At 52.9% G+C, this 19,544-nt stretch overlaps 3 protein-coding genes across 5 annotated transcripts in view; 1 reads left to right on the top strand and 2 right to left on the bottom strand.

Moving 5' to 3' along the window:
- MYO1D (myosin ID) overlaps nt 1–2,716 on the top strand; it is a 346,572-nt gene extending 343,856 nt beyond the window's left edge. The window contains exon 22 of the mRNA XM_067714337.1: nt 590–2,716. Within this exon, the coding sequence (XP_067570438.1) occupies nt 590–746 (157 nt within the window). The 3' untranslated portion in view covers nt 747–2,716. The remainder of the gene's footprint in view (nt 1–589) is intronic.
- Nucleotides 2,717–3,990: 1,274 nt separating this feature from the next.
- Nucleotides 3,991–10,936, bottom strand: CDK5R1 (cyclin dependent kinase 5 regulatory subunit 1). 2 transcript variants are annotated; one of them, XM_067716084.1, is made up of 2 exons: nt 10,617–10,936; nt 3,991–7,788 (listed from the first exon to the last, which is right to left on the bottom strand). In XM_067716084.1, exon 2 carries the CDS (start codon nt 7,647–7,649, stop codon nt 6,726–6,728), a length of 924 nt encoding a protein of 307 aa, XP_067572185.1. In that variant the 5' UTR covers nt 7,650–7,788; nt 10,617–10,936; the 3' UTR covers nt 3,991–6,725. The 2 variants fall into 2 exon arrangements, with proteins under 2 accessions (XP_067572185.1, XP_067572186.1); XM_067716085.1 differs by lacking the exon at nt 10,617–10,936 and adding an exon at nt 8,109–8,255.
- Nucleotides 10,937–12,205: 1,269 nt separating this feature from the next.
- PSMD11 (proteasome 26S subunit, non-ATPase 11) overlaps nt 12,206–19,544 on the bottom strand; it is a 30,417-nt gene continuing 23,078 nt past the window's right edge. For both annotated transcript variants that reach the window (XM_067716082.1, XM_067716083.1), the window contains 7 exons: nt 18,923–18,983; nt 17,067–17,129; nt 15,183–15,308; nt 14,646–14,681; nt 14,330–14,381; nt 13,888–14,030; nt 12,206–13,769 (listed from right to left, as the gene is read on the bottom strand). In XM_067716082.1, coding sequence (XP_067572183.1) covers nt 13,888–14,030; nt 14,330–14,381; nt 14,646–14,681; nt 15,183–15,308; nt 17,067–17,129; nt 18,923–18,983 — 481 coding nt within the window. In that variant the 3' untranslated portion in view covers nt 12,206–13,769. The remainder of the gene's footprint in view (nt 13,770–13,887; nt 14,031–14,329; nt 14,382–14,645; nt 14,682–15,182; nt 15,309–17,066; nt 17,130–18,922; nt 18,984–19,544) is intronic.

Raw genomic sequence — 19,544 nt, 5'->3', positions numbered from 1 at the left:
TGCCCCGCACGCTGCCAGCCACACAGGTAGAAGCACCGCTGACCCTCCCTCCCACTTCCCGGCCTCCAGGAAGCTGACGTCCAACCGGTTCTAACAGCGGGACCCGCGACAGGCAGGGCCGAGCCGGGACTCACAGAAGACATTTCTCTCATCGTCGTGGTAGTCAGGTACCATGTGCGGGGAAGTCTCCACTTATCACTGGACGCAGCGCCCCCAGGGCTCCGTGTTGCCACCAGAGAGAACTGATAAACAGTGTCATCAGAGCCCCGTGCTGTGACATCCCCCTGCTGACATCTAAAGCCCAGTGACTGGTCCTCAGCCTCAGGCCAGAGGGCGGTGGCCGTGCCGCACTGCGGCTCCCTGCCCTGTACTGCCCCACAAGCGGGTTCTCAGGAGCCCGGCAGCGCCTGAACCTCGGGCCCTGGCTCCCCCAGGGCTTTGGTTCGGGACCGCAGCCCAGCACCATCTCTCCCGGCCTCATCCTCTCTGTGCCTTGGCCTGGAGACACCTGTGAGGCCCAGGGGCTGCCGGGGAGACTCCCCCACCTGGGCCCCCTGCTAACCGCCTGTCTTCTTTTCGGTCCTTCCAGTGAGAAGCGCCACCTTCAAGTCAACGTCACCAACCCTGTGCAATGCAGCCTGCACGGGAGGAAGTGCACCGTCTCCGTGGAGACGCGGCTCAACCAGCCGCAGCCCGACTTCACCAAGAACCGCTCGGGCTTCATCCTCAGCGTGCCGGGCAACTGATGCGCGGGGAGGTGGGGCCGCCCGAAGCCCGCCCGCTAGGCTCCACGCTGGGAGGGGCCCCCGCCTCCCCTGCGGCCCCTCCCCGAGGCCCACCCCCTGCTTTCTGCCTTTGGCCTCCGTCTTCCTCGGTCCCAACTGTCCGCAGACCCCTCAGCAAACCAAAGACCCCGTGTCCTGCCCAGCCCCTAGCCACCACCCCACCCCACCCCCCACCCCCGACTACAGCTCCCCTGCAGTCAGAGAAGGCCGCCCGCTGCCAGGCCAGGTCAGCCTGCCTGACCCTGTGACCAGCAGCTGGCCCTGCAAGGCGAGGGCTTGGGGAGCCCGGATGCAGTTTCTAGCCAAAGCCATGCCCCCGGGTCGGGGGAGGTTTGGGGGACATGAGCTGGGGAGGTAGCCCTGCTCTCTCCCTGGGCCCAGCTGCCCTCTCCCCAGGGTGATGGCAGCCCCATGCCCTGGCTCAGGGAGCTTCTCAGAGCTCCTCGTGGACCCCCTCCCCGCCAGCAGCCAGCCAAGACCACCAGGTGAGCAGGTTCACCTGTAGGGCCAGCCCCTCAGCCCAGGAGCCAAGGGCCGGCAGTCTGTCCTGCCCAGAGCCTGCCCCCAGCCCCGTGGCCACCTCCCCAGAGAGCGCAGCGCAGGGGATGCTCCAGGGATCATCTTACTTAACCGCACAGCCTGGGCCGTGGTTGTCTTGCACTTACTTTTGCAGTTTGCTAATCATATCATGTCTGCTGTGCCCACACTCCTGTCAGGAACGCTAATTAATAATAGAATGGGGGGTGGGGAGCAGGGGAGCAATCCGGGGTTTGGAAGTTGCCCCTCCAAACACCTCTGCCTCACACTCACGTGGAGAACCAGGACTGGGGTGGGAGGGCCTGAGCCCCAGGAACTTGGGGAAGTGGAGCGACAGAAACAGTGCGGGGGTCCTGGCACTGCAGGCCAGGCCAGGAGAGCCGCCGCCTTGCCAGTCCCTGCCCAGCAGAGCGCGTGTGTGCTCCAGATGCTTCCGGGACCACCCTCCTCTGAGCCTCAGCTGAGGAGGACGCCACACACCCCCTGGGCAGCCCGGGCTTCCCGGCCTGGAGCCTTAGAAAAAGGAAAGACTCAGGCACCCCGTGTGGTCAGGGGGCCGAGGGTGAGCCCAAGCCCCAGGAGGAGCCGAGCAGGATGTCAGAGAGGGACGTGCTGACGTTTTCTCCGCTTTCTGCCACAGAGGCTCCCCCTGCCACCCCGACCCCACAAAGCATACCAGGTGCCACCTCCTGTGCCTGCCGCGGCCCCCTGGCCGGCTCCCAGGTGGTCCCAGCAGCTTGGTCTCGCGGCTGCCCCACCCCTGCTTCCCAGGGCTCAAGCACATTCTCACCCCGTGCAGTGCACAGCAAAGAGTCCCGCCGGCATCCTGGCCTTGGAAACCCATTCATCCTCCAAGCCTGGTCAGCTGCCCGCACGGGACCCCGTTCAGCAGCGCCCATAGCTTTGCCAATCGCCTTGACACTATCGATCCATCTTAACTGGAACATCACCTCTCCTTTCCACTCGTTTCCCCAAACTTGTTGCTTTACTAGATACATGGAAATGTATGTTTTAGACACACCAAAAACATGCCAAACGAATGCCGTTCAGAGGCTGGAGAGGACGGGGGCTGGAGTCCTGCCCTCCCACCTTTTGGTGTCGCCTCTGGTCCCTGAGCCCTCAGCCAGAGCACCACCGCCGTCCACAAGCACTTTTTCATGATGTCCTACAGAAAGTCACAGTGTCTGGCAACTGAAGAAAGAATTTTGGGTGTGATCACAGCGCTGAGGGGAAGGCAGGAGGACACAGTGATTGTATGCGATGAAGTGTTTCTCTTGATTTAATTAAATGCAGTTTTATGGTTTGGTGCGTATATTCCTATTTTCTATTAAATTAACTTTATTTCTAAAGCATATTTTGATTTATCATCAAGAGCAATAAAGCATTAAATCTTACGTTTAAAGGTTCTGCTTTTTGAATTGAAAACTGTATCTACAGTTGTCAAATTTTGGCTTCTATAAACTGTTAACCCAGAGGATGGAAGGGAGCATTAAACACAAATCAGGTAAAAATGGAGGATAGTTTACGTGGGGCTGTTGATGAAAAGTATTCAATGGTGAGTGCGAAGCTGGGGGGAGGCGGAGCCAGGAGGCGGACAGGCAGTGGAATTAAATCCAAACACTTTCTCCCACCATTTTGAGGCCTGTGCACTAGACTTGAAGCTCATTGCTTTCACGTTTACTGAGATCGAAGCACGCATAAAGGCAAGGCTGGGATCTCCAGGGCTGCAGCTGGAGGAGAGGTCTGCGTGAGCCGTGGCTCGTCAGCCTCTCCCCGAGCCCTCAGGTTGGGGTCGGGGAGCTGCAGACAAGCAAGGCCCTGCGGGGAGATGGGGCATCCCCAGCACCCAAGGGCCCCGCAGCCAGAGGATGCTACCAGGTCCCCGGTTACTGGCGGGACGGAGCCCGCAGTGATGGCTTCTGACTCAGACAAAGGAGGTGCCCTGATCACAAGGCTGACAGCTTCCAAGGTGCCACCTGAGCTGCACCCCGCCCCCAGGCCCAGGGCAGCTCCAGCCAGCGGGGGACAGGGCCAAGGGGGTTGGGGGGGGGACCAAGTCCAAAACGCCAGGTCCCAGCAGCTCAGGGTGGTGGCGTGAGTGGGCACAGACCGCTGGCAGTACAACCAGTAGGGGGCCCCACCCTTGCCACAATTAGGGGCTAGGGTGGCTGCTTATCTGGGAGCCCCGGGGTTGGAGTTCTCTCTTTCAGAAACCTGCACAGAGCTAGGCTGGTGGGGTTGAGCCACATGGACCCCTGCTGGCCTGGGAGCCTCTGGGCCGTGGACCACGAGCAGAGCCAGGCCCAGGACACCTGGAGCCACAGCCTTAGTGCCAAGCCGGCTGCCCTGCAGGACCCGCTGAGCCAGCCCTCGCCAGGCCATGCCTGGGCCCGACCCTCTGGCTGGAGGTCCCGGTCACCCAGCTCCGCCAAGGCAAGGGAGCCTTTGGAAAGCAACTCCTGAGAAACCAAAGTTGACTTAACCTGTGCTGCTTTCTTAATCACCTTAACATGAACGCGCTTGTTAAGGCCTCTCCCCTAACCCTCCCTCCGCCCATACTCCCCTCCCCCACAATGCAATCCAATTACGTTTTAAGCGCAGGAATCATTTATAAGAGGGGCCCCCAGCCTGCTCGTGAAGGATGTGCCCACAGAAAAGGTCTATGTAATGGATGGTCAGTGCATTTTATTTACTCAGCACAGTACAAAAATAAATAAAAATAAGGGAAGGGGAATTAAATTACAGCCAAACTGAGCTTCATGACCTTGTCAGATTATAAACCACACATACTTACAAACACGCTACGCATACATACAAAATGAGACAAATATAAATTAATATTAACAACACCCACAGTTTGGTCAAAGAATAGCTACAGAAGAAATTGCACTAAAAAACCAACATACATCGCACGTGTGTAATTAGCAGTTTCAAATATACAGCTATGAATAATTCCGAGTGAAAAAATGGTACATTCTCTTTTCATTGCAAGTTTAACAACGGCTGGAACAAAACTAAGTTCTAATAACTGCATGGAAAGAATATATCAACCCTTCAGGTTTACAAGAAAGAGAAAAACCAAATCCTGAACTATTATTCCTGTGACTTGTTCTGTGCACGGGTGTAATTTTCACAGCCATCTGTTCTAAGATTATTTTTCTTAAGACACAAAATGCTCCTGGTTTGCATGCACAATATCACTGTAAAAGCAACAATGAAAGAATAAAGGGTTTTTTTTTTTGTAGGTTAGTTTTTTCCTTTTTTTTTTAATTGTTCTAAAAGTAGTCTTCATAGCAGCATGTCAAATGGGTTCATTGCTTGCACACTCAAGTATATCAGTTCCTCTACACAATACTGATGACCAGTGCAAGGGAGGGAGGAGACCCCACCAGGCTTCACATTGATGGAACTAGAGAGTTCTTTCCTTAGTCCCCAACCACTCCTGAAATTTGCACCGCCTCCAAAACTTAAAAAAATAAATATGGAGAGAGAAGGAAACGCACAGAACTGGAATCCTGCGGATGCGCCTTCCCGCAGTTTCAGGCCCAGCGCAGCCCGCGAAGGAGCGACTACAGACCCACGCCCCTGCTCTTGAGAGTCGGCACCCGGACCCCCCTCTCGTGTGCCGCCAGGGCCCGCTGCCCCCACGGGCCTCCTACCTCAGGTCACACATGGCAGCAGGATCTGCACAGACGGGCTGGGTGACAACTCCAGCAGAGAAGAGGCGCCGCGGCGAGGTCCGCGCCAGCAGCCGCGGGTTCCTTCCAGCCCCGCGGCAGGTTATCTGGCTGGCGGTCCTGAGAAAGGCTCAGCGTGGGCCTCGGGGCGCAGCTGCGGCCAATGCTCTCCGGCTCGGGCAGGCCCTCTTCCTCGGGAGCACCACGGGCCCGCAGTCTCAGCTCCGGGCCTATTAAATCGGGACCTCAATTTCACAGCTTTTTCTTTTTTCTGTGAATTTCAGTAGTGCTTCTGCTGAAATCGGCAGCCACCTGGAAGCTAATCCTATGTAAAACCGCCCCCTGCCTCCCCCCAGCCTCCCCTTCCAGCACCCCCTGGGGGACTGGGACTGGAAGAGAGAATTCTCTGTAGCATCTTCACATCAGTCTTTGTTCCCCAAAGCCGAAGGGACAGAGAAAGACTTGCTCCCTTCTCTTGGTCCTCTCCGAAGCCCCAAGCCACCGATCTGGGAGAATTAGAAAGAAAATTGATTAAGTACACATCATGTGTTTTTACAGCCACCAACCAGGCTAAGGTGGAAACCAAAACCAGCAGCTGCAAATGATCAGTTGTAGAATCAGCAGGCAATCAGGAGTTCTGCTCCCGGCTTGTAATTGTCTCCAAGGTCCAGCTGTCTCACTGGCCCTTTCGGGACAAGGCTTCACCTTCAGAAGAAACTGAACTGTCTGGGAACAGCTTTAAATCAACAGGGGTGAGGGCGGGGGTACATCATGACCCCATCACCCTGATCCCTGACATCACCCCCCACCGCCCCGCAGCTCTGCAGGACAAATGTCACGTGCACCAGCAAGAGGCCTTAGCCCTTAGGTGGGCACCGGCTCAGTCCCAGGCATGGCAATCCCACCTGCCCAGAAGGCAGGCTGTTGACAATGGGCACCTGAAGCTGTCCTGGCCTTCACCACAGGGTGACTAAGCTGCATGATTCAAATGAAAAATTCACCCAGGAAAGGAGTTGTCCCCAGCTTCACCCCACCCCTTTAGAGCTGGGACCCAAAATGAAAGAACTTAATGAGTCAAACCAGCTTGTTAACCAACACTGCCAACACCGCTGGGAGCAGGGGAAGGGGGGCGAGTTCCATGTCTCCACAAAAGGAAAGCCCTTGTCCCTAAAAAAGAAAAAAGAGCAAACCGGGTCGTGCATGGTCAAACGACAGGACACACTCTTTGCACCAGGCCGGCTTCCCCTCAATTGAAAAGGCTGTCCCAGGGCCATGGGCATCTTGCCTCACAACCCCACATGCGGCTCAGTCAGGGTGGCTGGCTCCAGGAGCCTCTGGGAGAATGGAGGACCCAAAACAGGACCCGGAAAAGGGCCTCCAACCAGAAACTCTGGGCTGCCTGGCTGTGGGGAGCAGAGGGTAGCCTCCCCTGCCTTGGTCCAGCAAGAGCACAGGCGGCAGAGGCAGGTCAGTCCTTTGAATTCCCCAAAGTGAAAGGTCAGGAGCCAGGGTGTCTCTGAATACATCTTCTGAATTTTGCACAAGGTTCGGGAGTTCAAAAGCATCCAGAGTTCTTGGCAGAGCTGAAGAAAACCCCAAGGAGAGAAGGTGGGAAGGGAGGGGCCCTTCGTGGCTTCGCTAGACACATACTGTACACAAAATCTGATTTAATAATAAATTTTTAAAAATGAATTGAATCCTTGAGCCGTGATGCAGGCTAGCAGGCTCACCGGTCCAGCCCTAGGAGGAGCCGCTTCTTGTCCTCCTGGCCACTCTCGTTCTTCAGGTCGGAGAACACCTGTGTGAAGTAGTGGGGGTCGGCGTTAATCTGCAGCATCTTGGAGCTCATGAGGTTGATGACGGAGAGGCAGCGGTCCCAAAAGGCCTCCTTGCAGCTCTCCACCAGGAAGGGCTTGAGCGGGTAGGAGATCTCATTGCCCATGTAGGAGTAGGAGAGGTACAGGCAGGTCAGCAGGACGGCCTGGAGCTCGTGGTCAGAGCCCACCTCAGAGGAGATGACATCCCGGCAGAGCATGTAAAGGAAGACCACGTTGGCGGGCGTGATGAAGCCCTGGTCCTGCCAGCCCTGCAGGAGCAGCGAGCGGTCCACGCTGCGCAGCCAGAGCACAGGGTCCGTGGGGGACAGGTGCTTCAGGCGGTAGCACCGGCGACAGAGAAACTCACCCAGGCAGCGCAGCAGCTCGCTGGTGGACGCCTGGACAATGACCCGTTTGGGCGTCCCTGCGGAGGTGACGGCAGGATGCGGGGCCTTCTTGACGGAGGAGGAGACCCCGGTCTGGGAGCCCGAGAGCTGGCTGGCAGGGGGTGCGGGCGGCTGCGCCGGTGGGGGCTGGGCGAACGTGGACAGGTTGGCGCACGACAGCGACTTCTTCAGGTTCTCATTGTTGAGGTGCGTGATGTTGTTCTGGTAGCTGCTGTTGGGCTGCACCTTCTTGGAGTTCTTCTTCTTGGCCGACACGGCCACGATCCTCTTCCAAGGCAGCACGGAGATGATAGAGTGCCGCTTCAGGTTCTTGTCCTTGGCGTTCTTGCTGTTCTGCACGGCCGTGTAGTGGCCCACCGTGGCCGCGCCATCCTCAAACAGCGTGGCCTTCCGGTAGCTGGGGGACAGGGACAGCACCGTGCCCATGGTGCCGCTGCGCGCCGGGCGGGTACCTGCGCCCCTGCGCGCCCAGCCTGCCGGCCGGAGGGACGAAACAGCTCACCAAGCCCGAGGCGGCCAGGGGGAGGCCGGGGCGCTCCCGGGGTCGCTTGCCGCCCCTTCGGATCTGTGTGGAAAACAAGATGGTTCTCAGCACCAGGCGGGGCTCGCGTCGCGCTCCTCCGCCCCGGCCTCGGCGGCCCCGCGGACCTGGCCCCGGACCCGCGCCCAGGCCTTCCCCGGCCGGCACGGCCCCGCCCGCGCCCCCGCGCCGCAACCCGGCCGCTCCACTGCGGCACCGGCACCCGCGCCCGCCAGGGTCCGGATGGCAGCGCGGGGGACCGGGAGTCGGCGGAGGTGGCCGGGGACCCCGCCTCGAAACCGCACGCGGCCGCGACCCCGGCCCGGCTCCCCGGGGACAGCGGACGGCCCGAGGCGCAGGCTTACCGAGCAGGTGGCTCCTGCGCTCTGCACCCTCCGCAATGCGCGCCGCGGCTCGACGCCGCGGTCCCGGCGCTCGGCGGGGCTCGGCGGGGCTCGCGCTCGGCGGCGGCGGCGGTGGCGGCGGCGTCGGCTCCGGAGCTTCTGTCCAAGGTTCTGCTGGCGCCGCGGCCCCGCCCCCCGCTCGGCCGCCTTCGCCGCCGCCGCGCCCGCGCCCGCGCCCGCCCCGGCGCGCACCTCAGCGGCCTCCCTCTCGGGCGCGCGCGCGGCCCACGCGCAGGCCCGGCCAGGCCTAGTCTCGCCCGGGAGCCGGAGCCGCCGCCGTGCTCAGCACCAGCTGCGCGCTGTGCTGGCAGCGACACGGCCGCGAGCCCCAGGCGCCGCTCTACTCGCCGCGCCCCATCCAGGACCCGGGCTCGGGCGGCGGGTACTCGCGGCACCGCCCCGCCCCTCCCCGCCCCGCCCCGCGGGGCCGCCCCCCTCCCACACTGCTCGCCGCCCTCTCGGCGCCGCCCCACCAGCAACAGCCCGGCCGTGCGAGAGTCGCGGGCGCACCGCGCAGCCGAGCTCGGGCGGGTGGAAAAGCTCCGGGCGGGGCGGGGCCGAGGGCCGACCCCGCCCGCCGCCCCGCCCAGACACGTGCTGCCTTTGTTCCCGCCGCGGCGCCGGCAGCTGCGGCCGCGGGGGCGCTCTCGGCCGCGTCCCCGCCCTGGCCGCCAGAGAAGCCATCCACGGAGGCTAGGACCCCGAGCAGCCTCCTTCCATTTAACCTCCTCGTCCCCGGGGACGTAAGCTAGGGAGCTCAGGGAGCAAGGTGGGGAGAGGCTAAGCCTTTGCTGAGGCCGCCTGAGTGCCCCAAGCATCCCAAGGGGACTGTCGCATCAGTTTTGAGTGCCTTTCCCTCTGGGATCTCTGTTGCCCCATCCCAGGTAAATGCCCACGGCCCAGGTACAGAGCGACTAGCCTTCCCACACCACACCTGGGACAGAGCCCTGAGGCTTCTGGCTCGGTCGCTGCCCCAGAGAAGGGCCAATACTGAGCCCATCACAAATGCGACCTCAAAATTTCCACCAGCCCTCTTGTTATAGAACAACTGAAGCAACTGCTTCTCCAACCAGCCTCTGATCTGCTGATTTAAATATTTTTCATGCTAAGCATATATAATTTGAAGATTCGGTGCCCATAAAATTATTAAATTCTGAGTAAAACTCTGGTTCTAATAAGAACTTTTCCTCTCACAAGGAACAAGAATCCAGATTCTTCACAAAGGCTATTCTTCACTATTCTTTGTTTAGTTCTGGAGATTGACTCAGATTTGACCACAAACCTGGGAAACAGGAGACTTAAACAATATCTTAATCCAAATTACCGCCTCTGGACCTGGTGATGAGGAAGTAGCAATCCAGAGAACACCCAATCCCCTGACTCCCAGGCCACTCCAGCACACAACCTGTGCCAGTTCTGCCTACTGCTCTAAGCAGTAAAGAAATCTGGTATCATTCAAACAATGCTACCATCATCAGAAAGTACTAGAATTTGCTAAAGTACTACTCAGAGATTCCTCTGTCAACAGTGGCAACAAAGCTTTAGGGGCCTTGGTGACCATACAGTGGGAAATGCATTACTCTGTACCCAGAAGGCTACTTCTTGTAGAGTCCTTGAGAAACATCCACAGTAGCTGTCATCTTAACTTAGAAGATAAAGGCAGGCCCTTAGCCCAGTGTGCCCCTCCCTCTGAACATTCCTCAGTGTACAACCCCTACCTGCTCTTCAAATGGAGCTATCCTCCATAGTAAGGAGCTCTAAGAAGCAATCTCCTCCAGGTCCACTGGCCCAATGACTCTCTTCCTAAGGCAAAGTTGGACCCCAGCCTTTTTTCATCCTGCCCCTAATGGAGGCCCAGCTCCTGAGTTGGCCCATGTCCACACTGCCTTTCCTGTGTTGAGCAGGGGTTAAGTGCTTTCCACTTCCCAAAATATGCTTAGATTTCTAAGCCTGTAATCCACCCCTCAGAACTATCTGGAGCCGCCCTGTACTTACCTGTACCTACAAAATTTCAATACTAACTATTCCAATTCATGGTGGGCAGTACCCAGCTCCACCCCACCCCATTTCCCAAACCATGGAAGCTCGCATTGGCCTGGGCCTTTTCCAGCCTGCGTCCTCTCTTGCCTTTGCCCAGCCAGCCCTCCCCTACTACCTTCAAAAAGAGCTCTTGGCAGAACTACTCCAACCTCCTCACACTTGTCAGAGGCAAAGTCATGTGTGCAGCAGAGCATGAATGGGATGGCACTGCCAGCACAGTGGCTTTTGTGACCGAAGAACCCTGGAACCCTGTCCACCCGTGTTGTGCCTGCTCTGCCTGTTTTGAGGCACCACACCACTCCTCTGCTCACTCAACACACCAACAACCCCCCTCCCCCTCCCAGCTCCCAGTACTTCTCCAACTGCAAAGCGAAGAAGGAATAGCTACAATCTGCCACAAATGGCAGATCAAGGACCCAGGAGGCAGACCTGGATGAATGATGCACAGCTGTTTTCTTCTGTCTTCACCAGAGAACTGCAGGGAAGCTCTCCAAATCCCACCCCCATCAATCAGCCTCTTTATCCTATAGTCTATCCCTAGCTGCCGGAAAGGCCAGCCTGCGCGTTACATGCACGGCTGGGATGTCCATGGAGAGTTCCCATCCTCTGCATGCCCCTTTCCCACACCACTCTGAGGAAGGGAGGCCAAGGCCACAGCCAGCCAGCTCTCAGAAAGGGTTCCAAATAAAGCAGGTCTGAGCCCTGGCTCCTGAGGAAGTCGTGCTTTGTTCTCTCAGGCATCACAGAGCAGCATCTAGTGGCCTTTCTGGGCAGCACAGGTTACATAACTAGCATGCAGCAGGGCTCCACAGCCAAGGGACGCAGCCGCCGCTCCCAACGCCATCAGGATCTCATCAACACACAAGGAAGCCCGGGCACCGTGAAGCCTGGTGCCAGGAAGGGCCCATAATTGAGGGAGCCAGGCCCATGCTAGCCCATGGGCTACCCCACCCTCTCAGCTGCACCTAGATGCAGCTTACCGAGGCCTGGGAGGGGAAGCAGTCCCTCGAGGTCTGGAGCAGCGCTGTCCAAAAAAAACCATGAGCCACAAATGCAAGCCCCGTAGATAATTAAATATTTTCTAGCAGCCACATAAAAGAAGTTAAGCAAACAGGTATATCTTAATAGTACATTTAACCCAATAAATGCTCAAAATATTTCAACATATATATAAAAAAGAAGTTGAGCAATTTTTCTTTTTTCACATTCTTCAAAGTCTGGTTTGTTTACATTTGCAGGGCATCACAGTTTGAACTAGCCACAATTTCAAGGACTCAACAGCCATATGGGGCTCATGGCCACACACTGGACAGCACGGGTCTGCAGAAGTCAGCAGACCTGCCCAGGGAGATGACGAGAAGGCTGCTGCCCCACTGAGCTCCTGGGACTGCCCTCCCCCCACTGCTCGGGCTCTTGATCCCTTTGGAATATTTTTAAAGTCCTTTATTGAAGCACAACTCTTAAGTAAAACTATACACAGAGACACAATACTGAAAGAGAGCAGAGAGTGGCTCAGACTGGAGTTGGTGGCTAGAGCCCACCCTCCCTCCCAGTGGCCCCAGAGCCCCACAAGACAGGTCACTCCCAGGGTCTGAGGGGTAGTATAAAATCAATCCTTTTGAACAAGATTCCAAAAAACTAAAACTAAGCCACAAGTGAATGCCAGGGCTCTCCAGGCACCTGTACTTCCATGACTTCATGTAGCACTCCCACCACAATTACCTACCAAGAAAGCGCCATCCTTGTCGTGTAAGTGAGGAAACAGGCTCAGAGGATATTACAACCCAAACCCCATGTCCTCACTGGACCATGATGCCTTGGAAAAACAAAGATAACTGAGCCCCATTTCCCATTTTAGCCCTCACAGACCAACTTTCTCACCCAAAGCCCTCCACTTGACCCCGGATCTAAAGGTCTCCCATGAAGCAAATGAGACAGTAGAGCTTTGTCCAGTCTAGAGGGCTACACAGAGCTGTCTGGACTTGGTCAGAAGCCCTCCAGCACTCAAGAAAGGACACTTTTTGAAAAAAAAATTGTTTTTATTGGAACTCATCTGAACATCAGATATACCTGGTGTTGGTTAGCAAGAACCGTTTGTACATTTGATATTGATGGTGCCAAAACCAAAACAGTGACTGGACATGATGGGGAAAGATGTTGAGAACAAAAACCTGATTTTGGAGAGGAAAATAAAAGCCAGTCAGATTCAGTGAGGATGCAAAACCTGGTACAACAAAATCCTTTTACAAAATATAAATTTATTACGAAAACCTGGAAGGATAATCTGACAAAGGGAAAGAAAGATAAAAGGAGGCCAGCAGGAAGGAGGCAGGAGGAGGGGGAGAGGAAAAAAGAAGACAAAGAAGAATGAGAGGAAGAAGAAAATATAGCTGAGCACAACAGAGGTGCAGAAGCTTACCTGCCCAAATGGCATTAAAAGCCTTGCTATGTAATCTCATCATAAAACAAAGCATGCTGGAGTACAGTGCTCTACCTCCCATCCGTTCCATTTCTAAGAGGTAAATAAAGAAAGCTCCCTGGGAAGGGGACATGAGGTTGCTCAAAAACCCAACAACAAAAATTGGGAGGAAAAAAAACAAACAAACAACAACACACCCCACAGTCTCATTTCCGATGTTCACTGTTCAAAAAAGGAATAAATCCATCTGACAGCAGGAGAGAAGCAGGGGGATGGGGAGAGAAGCTGAAGTATTTCAGACAGCCTGGCTCCCCTGGAGGGGGGAAGGAGGAAGGAAGAGACATGGGATGGTCTCCTGGTTGAGAGAAGGGGAAAGAGGGGGAGAGAGAAAAGAGCAGAGGAGAGGGGCAATTAAAACACTGACATCTAATCTAGTTTACTGTGTTAAAAAGAGCCACATGCACAGCAGGCCCCCTGAGGGCCCACACTGCTCCCTGTGTGGCCATGGTGACACTAGCTCCTGGCCATGTCCCCATTCCTTCCCAGGTTGGAGCGGAGCCGTGCAGGTGCTGCTGCGGCGGTGGCGGCGGCGGGACCTTCGGCCAGTCTGCTGGAGCCATTGTTGGGGGGAGGGCGGGGGGATGGGCCACATGGCAGGGGAAAGGACACCGAAACGCCTCATTTCAAATAAAAAGGAAAATAGCAGTCTATACACAGTTGTTTGTTTTGGTTCAGTACAAACAGAATAAAAAGTCGTTGCTTTGATAGTCAGGCGAACACCCAATTCTGAAGAGGAGGTGAGGTGACACCCAGCGGGTGGGTTAGGAGCCCCAGTGGCTGGCGGAGCGCCTGGCTTGGTGGCCCTCTCCCAGGAGGCAGAGAGCACAGCTTTAGGTAGTGTAAGCCTTTTTCCTTTTATTTAGAATAACCTTTTTTTTTCTTTTTTTTCTTTTTTTAAGCAATTTCCCCACTCCCAAGTTGGGCCAGTAAAGATTACATGAAAACTGGCACACCTATCGGCTGGAATACAGATGCACCAAATGAGGATTTAAAAACTTTCTGAGCGAAAAGTAGAACAGAAAGAAAAAATCTCCTAGCATTTTCCCCAAAGGTTTCACTCTCCCGCCACACACACTCTCCAAAGGACCGCTACAGATCCAACTCTGCAAGAGAAGACAGAGCAGTGTCAATCGGGGAAGCCGCAAGGCCACCAGGAGGCTTTCAGTCTCGACAGGCAGAAGACAGCGCTGCCCGGGCCCGGGTCCCGGAGTCAGCACTCACCTATGTCAGTTTCTTGGCTTTGTTGTAGAGGGAATCCACTACTTTACTCATGTTCTGAATTGTTTCCAGAGCAGCTTCGTAAGTTTTATCTACTGGGGGTTCATCAAAAATAATCAAGACACCCTCCCCCTGGTCCAAGATCCCTGCAGAAAACACAAGCAAACCCAGGTAAAAGAAAGGATTAGACACACGAGCATTTGAGAAGCAGCCCACTCCCTAGCTGCCTCACTTTCTCCAGAAAGGAGTAGAAACAGAAGTCATCTTCCTGTTCCATTCGTGCATGTTTATTACACTCTCATCACAGGCATAACAGGGGCAAGGATCCCAGGGAACCACCAGGTGATACAATGGAGCATCTTCTTTCAAGATAAACAAGAGCATGATGCCTCTTCACCATTTCATCACCTCCACCAGCCCCCTCGCCGGTACGACTGTTACTCACCATGAAATTTCTTGTCAAGAATCATCTGTGATAATTTCCTTTCCACGTCGGCCTAAAATCAAAGCACATGATTAAAGGGCCCAGCATCTACTAGTGAGAGATCACACTGACATGAAAGCCTTGTATAAAAGGATCTTATAGCAAATGGTCTGAAAATAAAACAGCAACAATGCATCTGCAGCTCTCAGCCCACGGTCCCCAGTCCCCACTGAGAAGCTTGGGAGCTTTGCAATAAGGCCCAGCGGGTGTAAACGGCAGCCCCTCCACATGCCCCTTTCCCCATCCCTACCCTCAAGACAAGCTCAGGACTCCTTACCTTGGAGAGTTTGATGAGGCTAGATATGTGTTCGATCTAAAAGGAAAGGTAAAAAGACACCAACACTGAAAGTTTTACTTCTGCCTCTAATATCGGGATGAGGGTGGTGCTGTATCTTGAAATCCTGCCGAATGTCTCTACAGGGACAGATTCTCTTTGGCTGTGCTTAGGTCTCTTGTGCTTGGTCCATCTGCCTACCCTGCATCACTACAGACAACAAATACACTCCTGTCCCACACACCCAGAACAGAAAGCATTTACCACATGCACAGTGACTACAAAAGCTAGGAGGAGACTGCACTGAAAACAAGCAGGGGCAATCTCACCAGCCTCTACCCCACAGCAACCCTCTCCTTGACTCTCATTCCCTGTCAAGAAAATCCCAAGCTCTTGGGGGTCTCTCGCCCAGCAGGCACACCCTTGGAAGTGAGTTCCTATTCTGAATGGTTGTGGGAAGGGAGGTGGCTATAGTGAGGACGCCTAGCCAGAAACCCCCTGCCACCAGAGAAGAGCTAGAGTCCCCAAGAGGGTTCTTACCTGTACTCGGGAAAAAGGCTCAATGACTCGGATCAGATTCTGTTCCAGCAAGTTATCATACAACTTGGCCAAGTGTGTGCTGATGATTGGGTCATCCCGGAGCTCTGCCCGGTAATCTGTTAGAGCCTGCCAAAAGAGCCGAGATTGGCACAGAAAAGGACTTGAAAGTCACGCTACTCGCAGCTTCCTAAGTAGTGAGCTGGCCCTTGTAACTACATGGTTGACTGTAGTTCTGGAGGATTTGGGAAGATGAAAGAACAGCCACGACTGAAGGCAGAAGAAAATGAAAAGAAGTGAAAGGTGGAGCCTAACCCTAGGCACCATCTTCCTGTCCAAAAGCCTCACACTGACAGCTCAAACCATGTAAGCCCTAAGAAGCAGCTCAGCTTGCAAGCTAAATTCACTGCAAAAGCAGTTCTCAATATGTATTCCACAGAACAAATAAGGCCTCCATGGGGGCAGGAGGAGGGGGAATTCTGAGGTTAAATAATAGGAAATGCTGAATTCCACAGCTAGCTCTTGGGGTTTTATAAGGAATATCAGCACAGAAAACAAAGTACCTTTCTAATTTTGTTTAGCCCTAGTGTTTCCCAAATATCTGATCACAGACCCTTTTTTTAATCCCTACTAGAAGTGTTCCATCCAAATTGGGGGATAAAATGATCTAGACTCTTTGTTTATTTGTGTATGTGATTTATTTACCTTTAGTAATGTTCTCACAATATCCCAGCCTCATGTCAGCTGTGCTATAAGGTGTTAAGGGAAGCAAGCAAATCATGCCAAGTAAGGAAATGAAATTGGCAAGAAACCTCAAGTAAGATGATGAACCCTGGGGACAGTCAGAGAGCCACATGGTCTAGTTTCTGTCCATACTATTTTTCTTCCTGGATCTAGGTTTGTTTTTATTAAGTTGGTCATTATACTCAGACTAAGAGAGAGGCTCAGAAAAGTATAAGTCTCACCCGATTGCTTAGACAAGTTTTTCTCCCTTTCCAAACCTTCACAAACATTGAGTGAAAGGCACAGGAGGCAAGGCCAGCCTAGAACTTCTGTCCTAAGGAAGTATCTCTCAGCCCAGATGCACACATCAAAACTTCTCTTCTGTCCACAGAGGAGAAGCAGACCTGGCATTTCTGGAGCTGAAGTAACATCTAAGACCATGCTGCATGGTGCTTGTGTCAGACCCTGACACACATGAGCTGTGTGACCCAGGCCTCCTCTTTAAATTCCAGCTTCCCCAAGCATAAAATACAGGTAACAGGTTTGTTGTGAAAAATCAAATGAAAGGGGACTTCCCTAGTGGTGCAGTGGTTAAGAATCTGCCTGCCAACGCAGGGGACATGGGTTCAATCACTGGTCCATGAAGATCCCACAAGCCGCGGAGCAACTAAGCCCACGTGCCACAACTACTGAAGCCCGCACTCCCTAGAGCCTGCGCGCCGCAACTACTGAGCCCATGTGCTGCAACTACTGAAGCCCACACGCGTAGAGCCCGTGCTCCACAACAAAGAGTGGCCCCCCACTCACTGCAGCTAGAGAAAGCCTGCACACAGCAATGAAGACCCAACGCAGCCAAAAAAAAATCAAGTGAAAGAAGGATGACAGAACTTTTTGAAACTGAAAGGTACTGTATATAAATGAGGTATGACAATTCAACAAGTTTCATTGTACAGAAGTGCTTAACTACTTCCTGGTTTTGATACTGTACTATAGATAAGATGTAACCACTGGGGAAAACTGGGTGAATGGTACATGGGATCACTCTGTACTATCTTTGCAACTTCTTGTAAAACTATAATCACTTAAAGATTAAAAAAAACTTTTTAAAGTGCTTAAATGCCCCTCCCCTCCACCAGTTCCCTACCAACCCAATACCTTGCTTACCTTTTCAAAATCTGCCAGTGATCTGTTCTTGCTAGCCTGAGCCACACATTTTAATGCTTCTGTCTAAGAATAAAGAGAGAAACAGTGAAAGTGATCTGCACACTCACATCCCAACAAGTCTCATTAGGAACATGCTATGTCCACACAACTTCTGGCTGCAAGGAAGAACCTGCCCCACCACTCCTCTTCTTCAGAGGCCTAGGAAGAAAAGCTAGAGGAATACCACTGTGTGCCAACCAGTTTCCCTTTGAAAGCTGAAGTGACTTAAAGGTACTAGGAAATAGGAAGTTTTCCAAAAAAGAAACTTTGATAAAGCATTCTCCAAAGATGACAAGCTAAAAGGGAAAATGGCCCGAGAAGTGCGATTTCCTCGCCCCTCCTCCAAGACTCCCTATCCCTACACCCCACAGAACCCTTCCTGCCCTCAGACTTGATCATACCTTGTGCTTTATAAAAACTCATTCTGCTGGGTTTGGTGCAGGGCACAGACCAAGATTTACTTTCATTAAGCTTGAAGCATCAAAATGCTACGTATCATACTGAATGTTAAAACCCCAGTGATGAAGGTATAACCAAGGGTTAAGGGGCAACTTCTAACTTTATAAAACGTTATAAAAGGTACCCGACCAAGCTCTTAAGTCTCTACTCAGCACGAAATCTACATTCATCTTCATCAACATTCATCTTCCTGAGTGCCTGACTCCTGCTTGAAAGCTGTCATCAAGGAACAAAGGACCAGAGGGAACTCCTCTTGTACCAGCCTATGTACTTAAACAAGGAAGGTAGTGTCTTATACTGCAGACTTTAAAAATGATGCAAAGCTAATCGTTAGTGTAGTTTGTCTCCAGCATTTGTCCTATAGACAGAAAAATGTCATAATGAGAATAGCATGAAACTTAAAGCCAGATAACCCAAGTTCAAAGTCTCGCTTCACCATTACTAGTTATCTGGCCTTGTTCTGGACACCTGACCTCTCTTAGCCCACCTCCTCAACTCTAATTCTAGATATGATAGTCTTTCACTACAGAAATAAACAATATTCTTTTGGTCAAAACTAGGAGCTGATCTGAAACTTCTTCTGATGAAAAGCCAATTAGGGCCACTTGTATAGAAGGAAGAAATCATCTGTTGTGGACATTCTGCCAAAGATACAGTGAGATAGCCAACGTGTCTGCTGTTTAGAGACAACTGCATTTGAAACCTAGAAAGACTACTTTTACTTTACCAGTGATAATCAAGTGAAGTACAAAGTGATGATGCAGACATCTGAGACATCATCTTTACACAGGTCACACTCTTACCTACTCACGCATAAAAGCCATCACAAATAGGGCTACCGACCATCAAAGGCCTCTTCTTGACCACACCCAAACTCAGGACAAGAGTGGGAAGGTACTGATAAGAGAAGCACTTGAGTCATCAAAACCTAGTTTCTGCACCAAGCAATCTGACCTCTCTAAAGCATACGCGCATCAGACCTTACCCGGCTCCACACTCTTGGAGAATCCAAGATTTCTTATTCCGCGCATGAAATTTTCAAGCCAAGATCATGGTAGATATACTTTCCGGTCGAAGCTAAATGCAACCTAACTCACTGTAAATGCTCCAGTTCAATTCTGAGTTCTGTTAAGTCCCTCAAACCACCCAATACCCAAAAGAGCACCAAACATTGACTTTTCAGGCCAAGAATTAACAGTACAGGAAATATACCGAACGTGCTTAATGAAAAGAGGGAGGAAGAAAGAATGAAGAGCGGAATGGAGACCTGAAGAGCACGGTCTCACTGAACACCATGTCTAATAACACGCTGCCTCAGAGTGAGCAGAGATCAGAACTGCAGTCAAGGCATCCCCTACCTGCCTCCCCGCATACCGAAGTGCAAGCTTCCCGCTCACCAAGGCCTGGACATCTTCTGGGCTAAAAAAAAAATACATACTCGGTCAACTGCTCCAGGATATTATGCTTCTAAGCATATGTTCAGGCAAATATCTTTTCCTCTGAAAAGACTCTGCCCACAGAGGTAATAAGCCCCCACCCCTAAACCCATAGGCCTCTCACACCATAGACGCTAGGCTTTCTCCACTCTGGGCTCAGTGCTGAAAAGCAAGAAAACTCAACGTTAAAAAGAAAGCCACACTGGGAATTCCCTGGCGGTCCAGTGGTTAGGACTTGGCGCTTTCACTGCCGTGGCCCCGGGTTCAATCCCTGGTCTGGTCAGGGAACTAATATCCCGCAAGCTGCACGACATAGCCAAAAAATAAAGAAAGAAAGAAAAAGAAAGCCACACTGAACCTACCAGAAGTAATAGACCCAACAGGCAAAATGATACATATAAATCAAATCCCAGTATAACAGATCTTTCAAAACACAAGCCCTGTTTAATCCCAAGATCCAAAAAGAATCCCAGTCAGTATCTCATTTATTCCCAAAAAAGAATGTGGAATAATTCTGTAAATCTTTAGAAAAAGATCTAGCTGT

This window comes from Pseudorca crassidens, chromosome 19 (genome assembly GCF_039906515.1).
Source record: "Pseudorca crassidens isolate mPseCra1 chromosome 19, mPseCra1.hap1, whole genome shotgun sequence".
In the NCBI taxonomy this organism is placed as follows: Eukaryota; Metazoa; Chordata; class Mammalia; order Artiodactyla; family Delphinidae; genus Pseudorca; species Pseudorca crassidens.
This window is presented reverse-complemented; position numbering and strand designations above follow the sequence as displayed.

What these genes read in the sequence shown, in the direction of transcription:
- CDK5R1 (XM_067716084.1), bottom strand. Translation starts at nt 7,649, where the DNA reads ATGGGCACGGTGCTGTCCCTGTCCCCCAGCTACCGGAAGGCCACGCTG.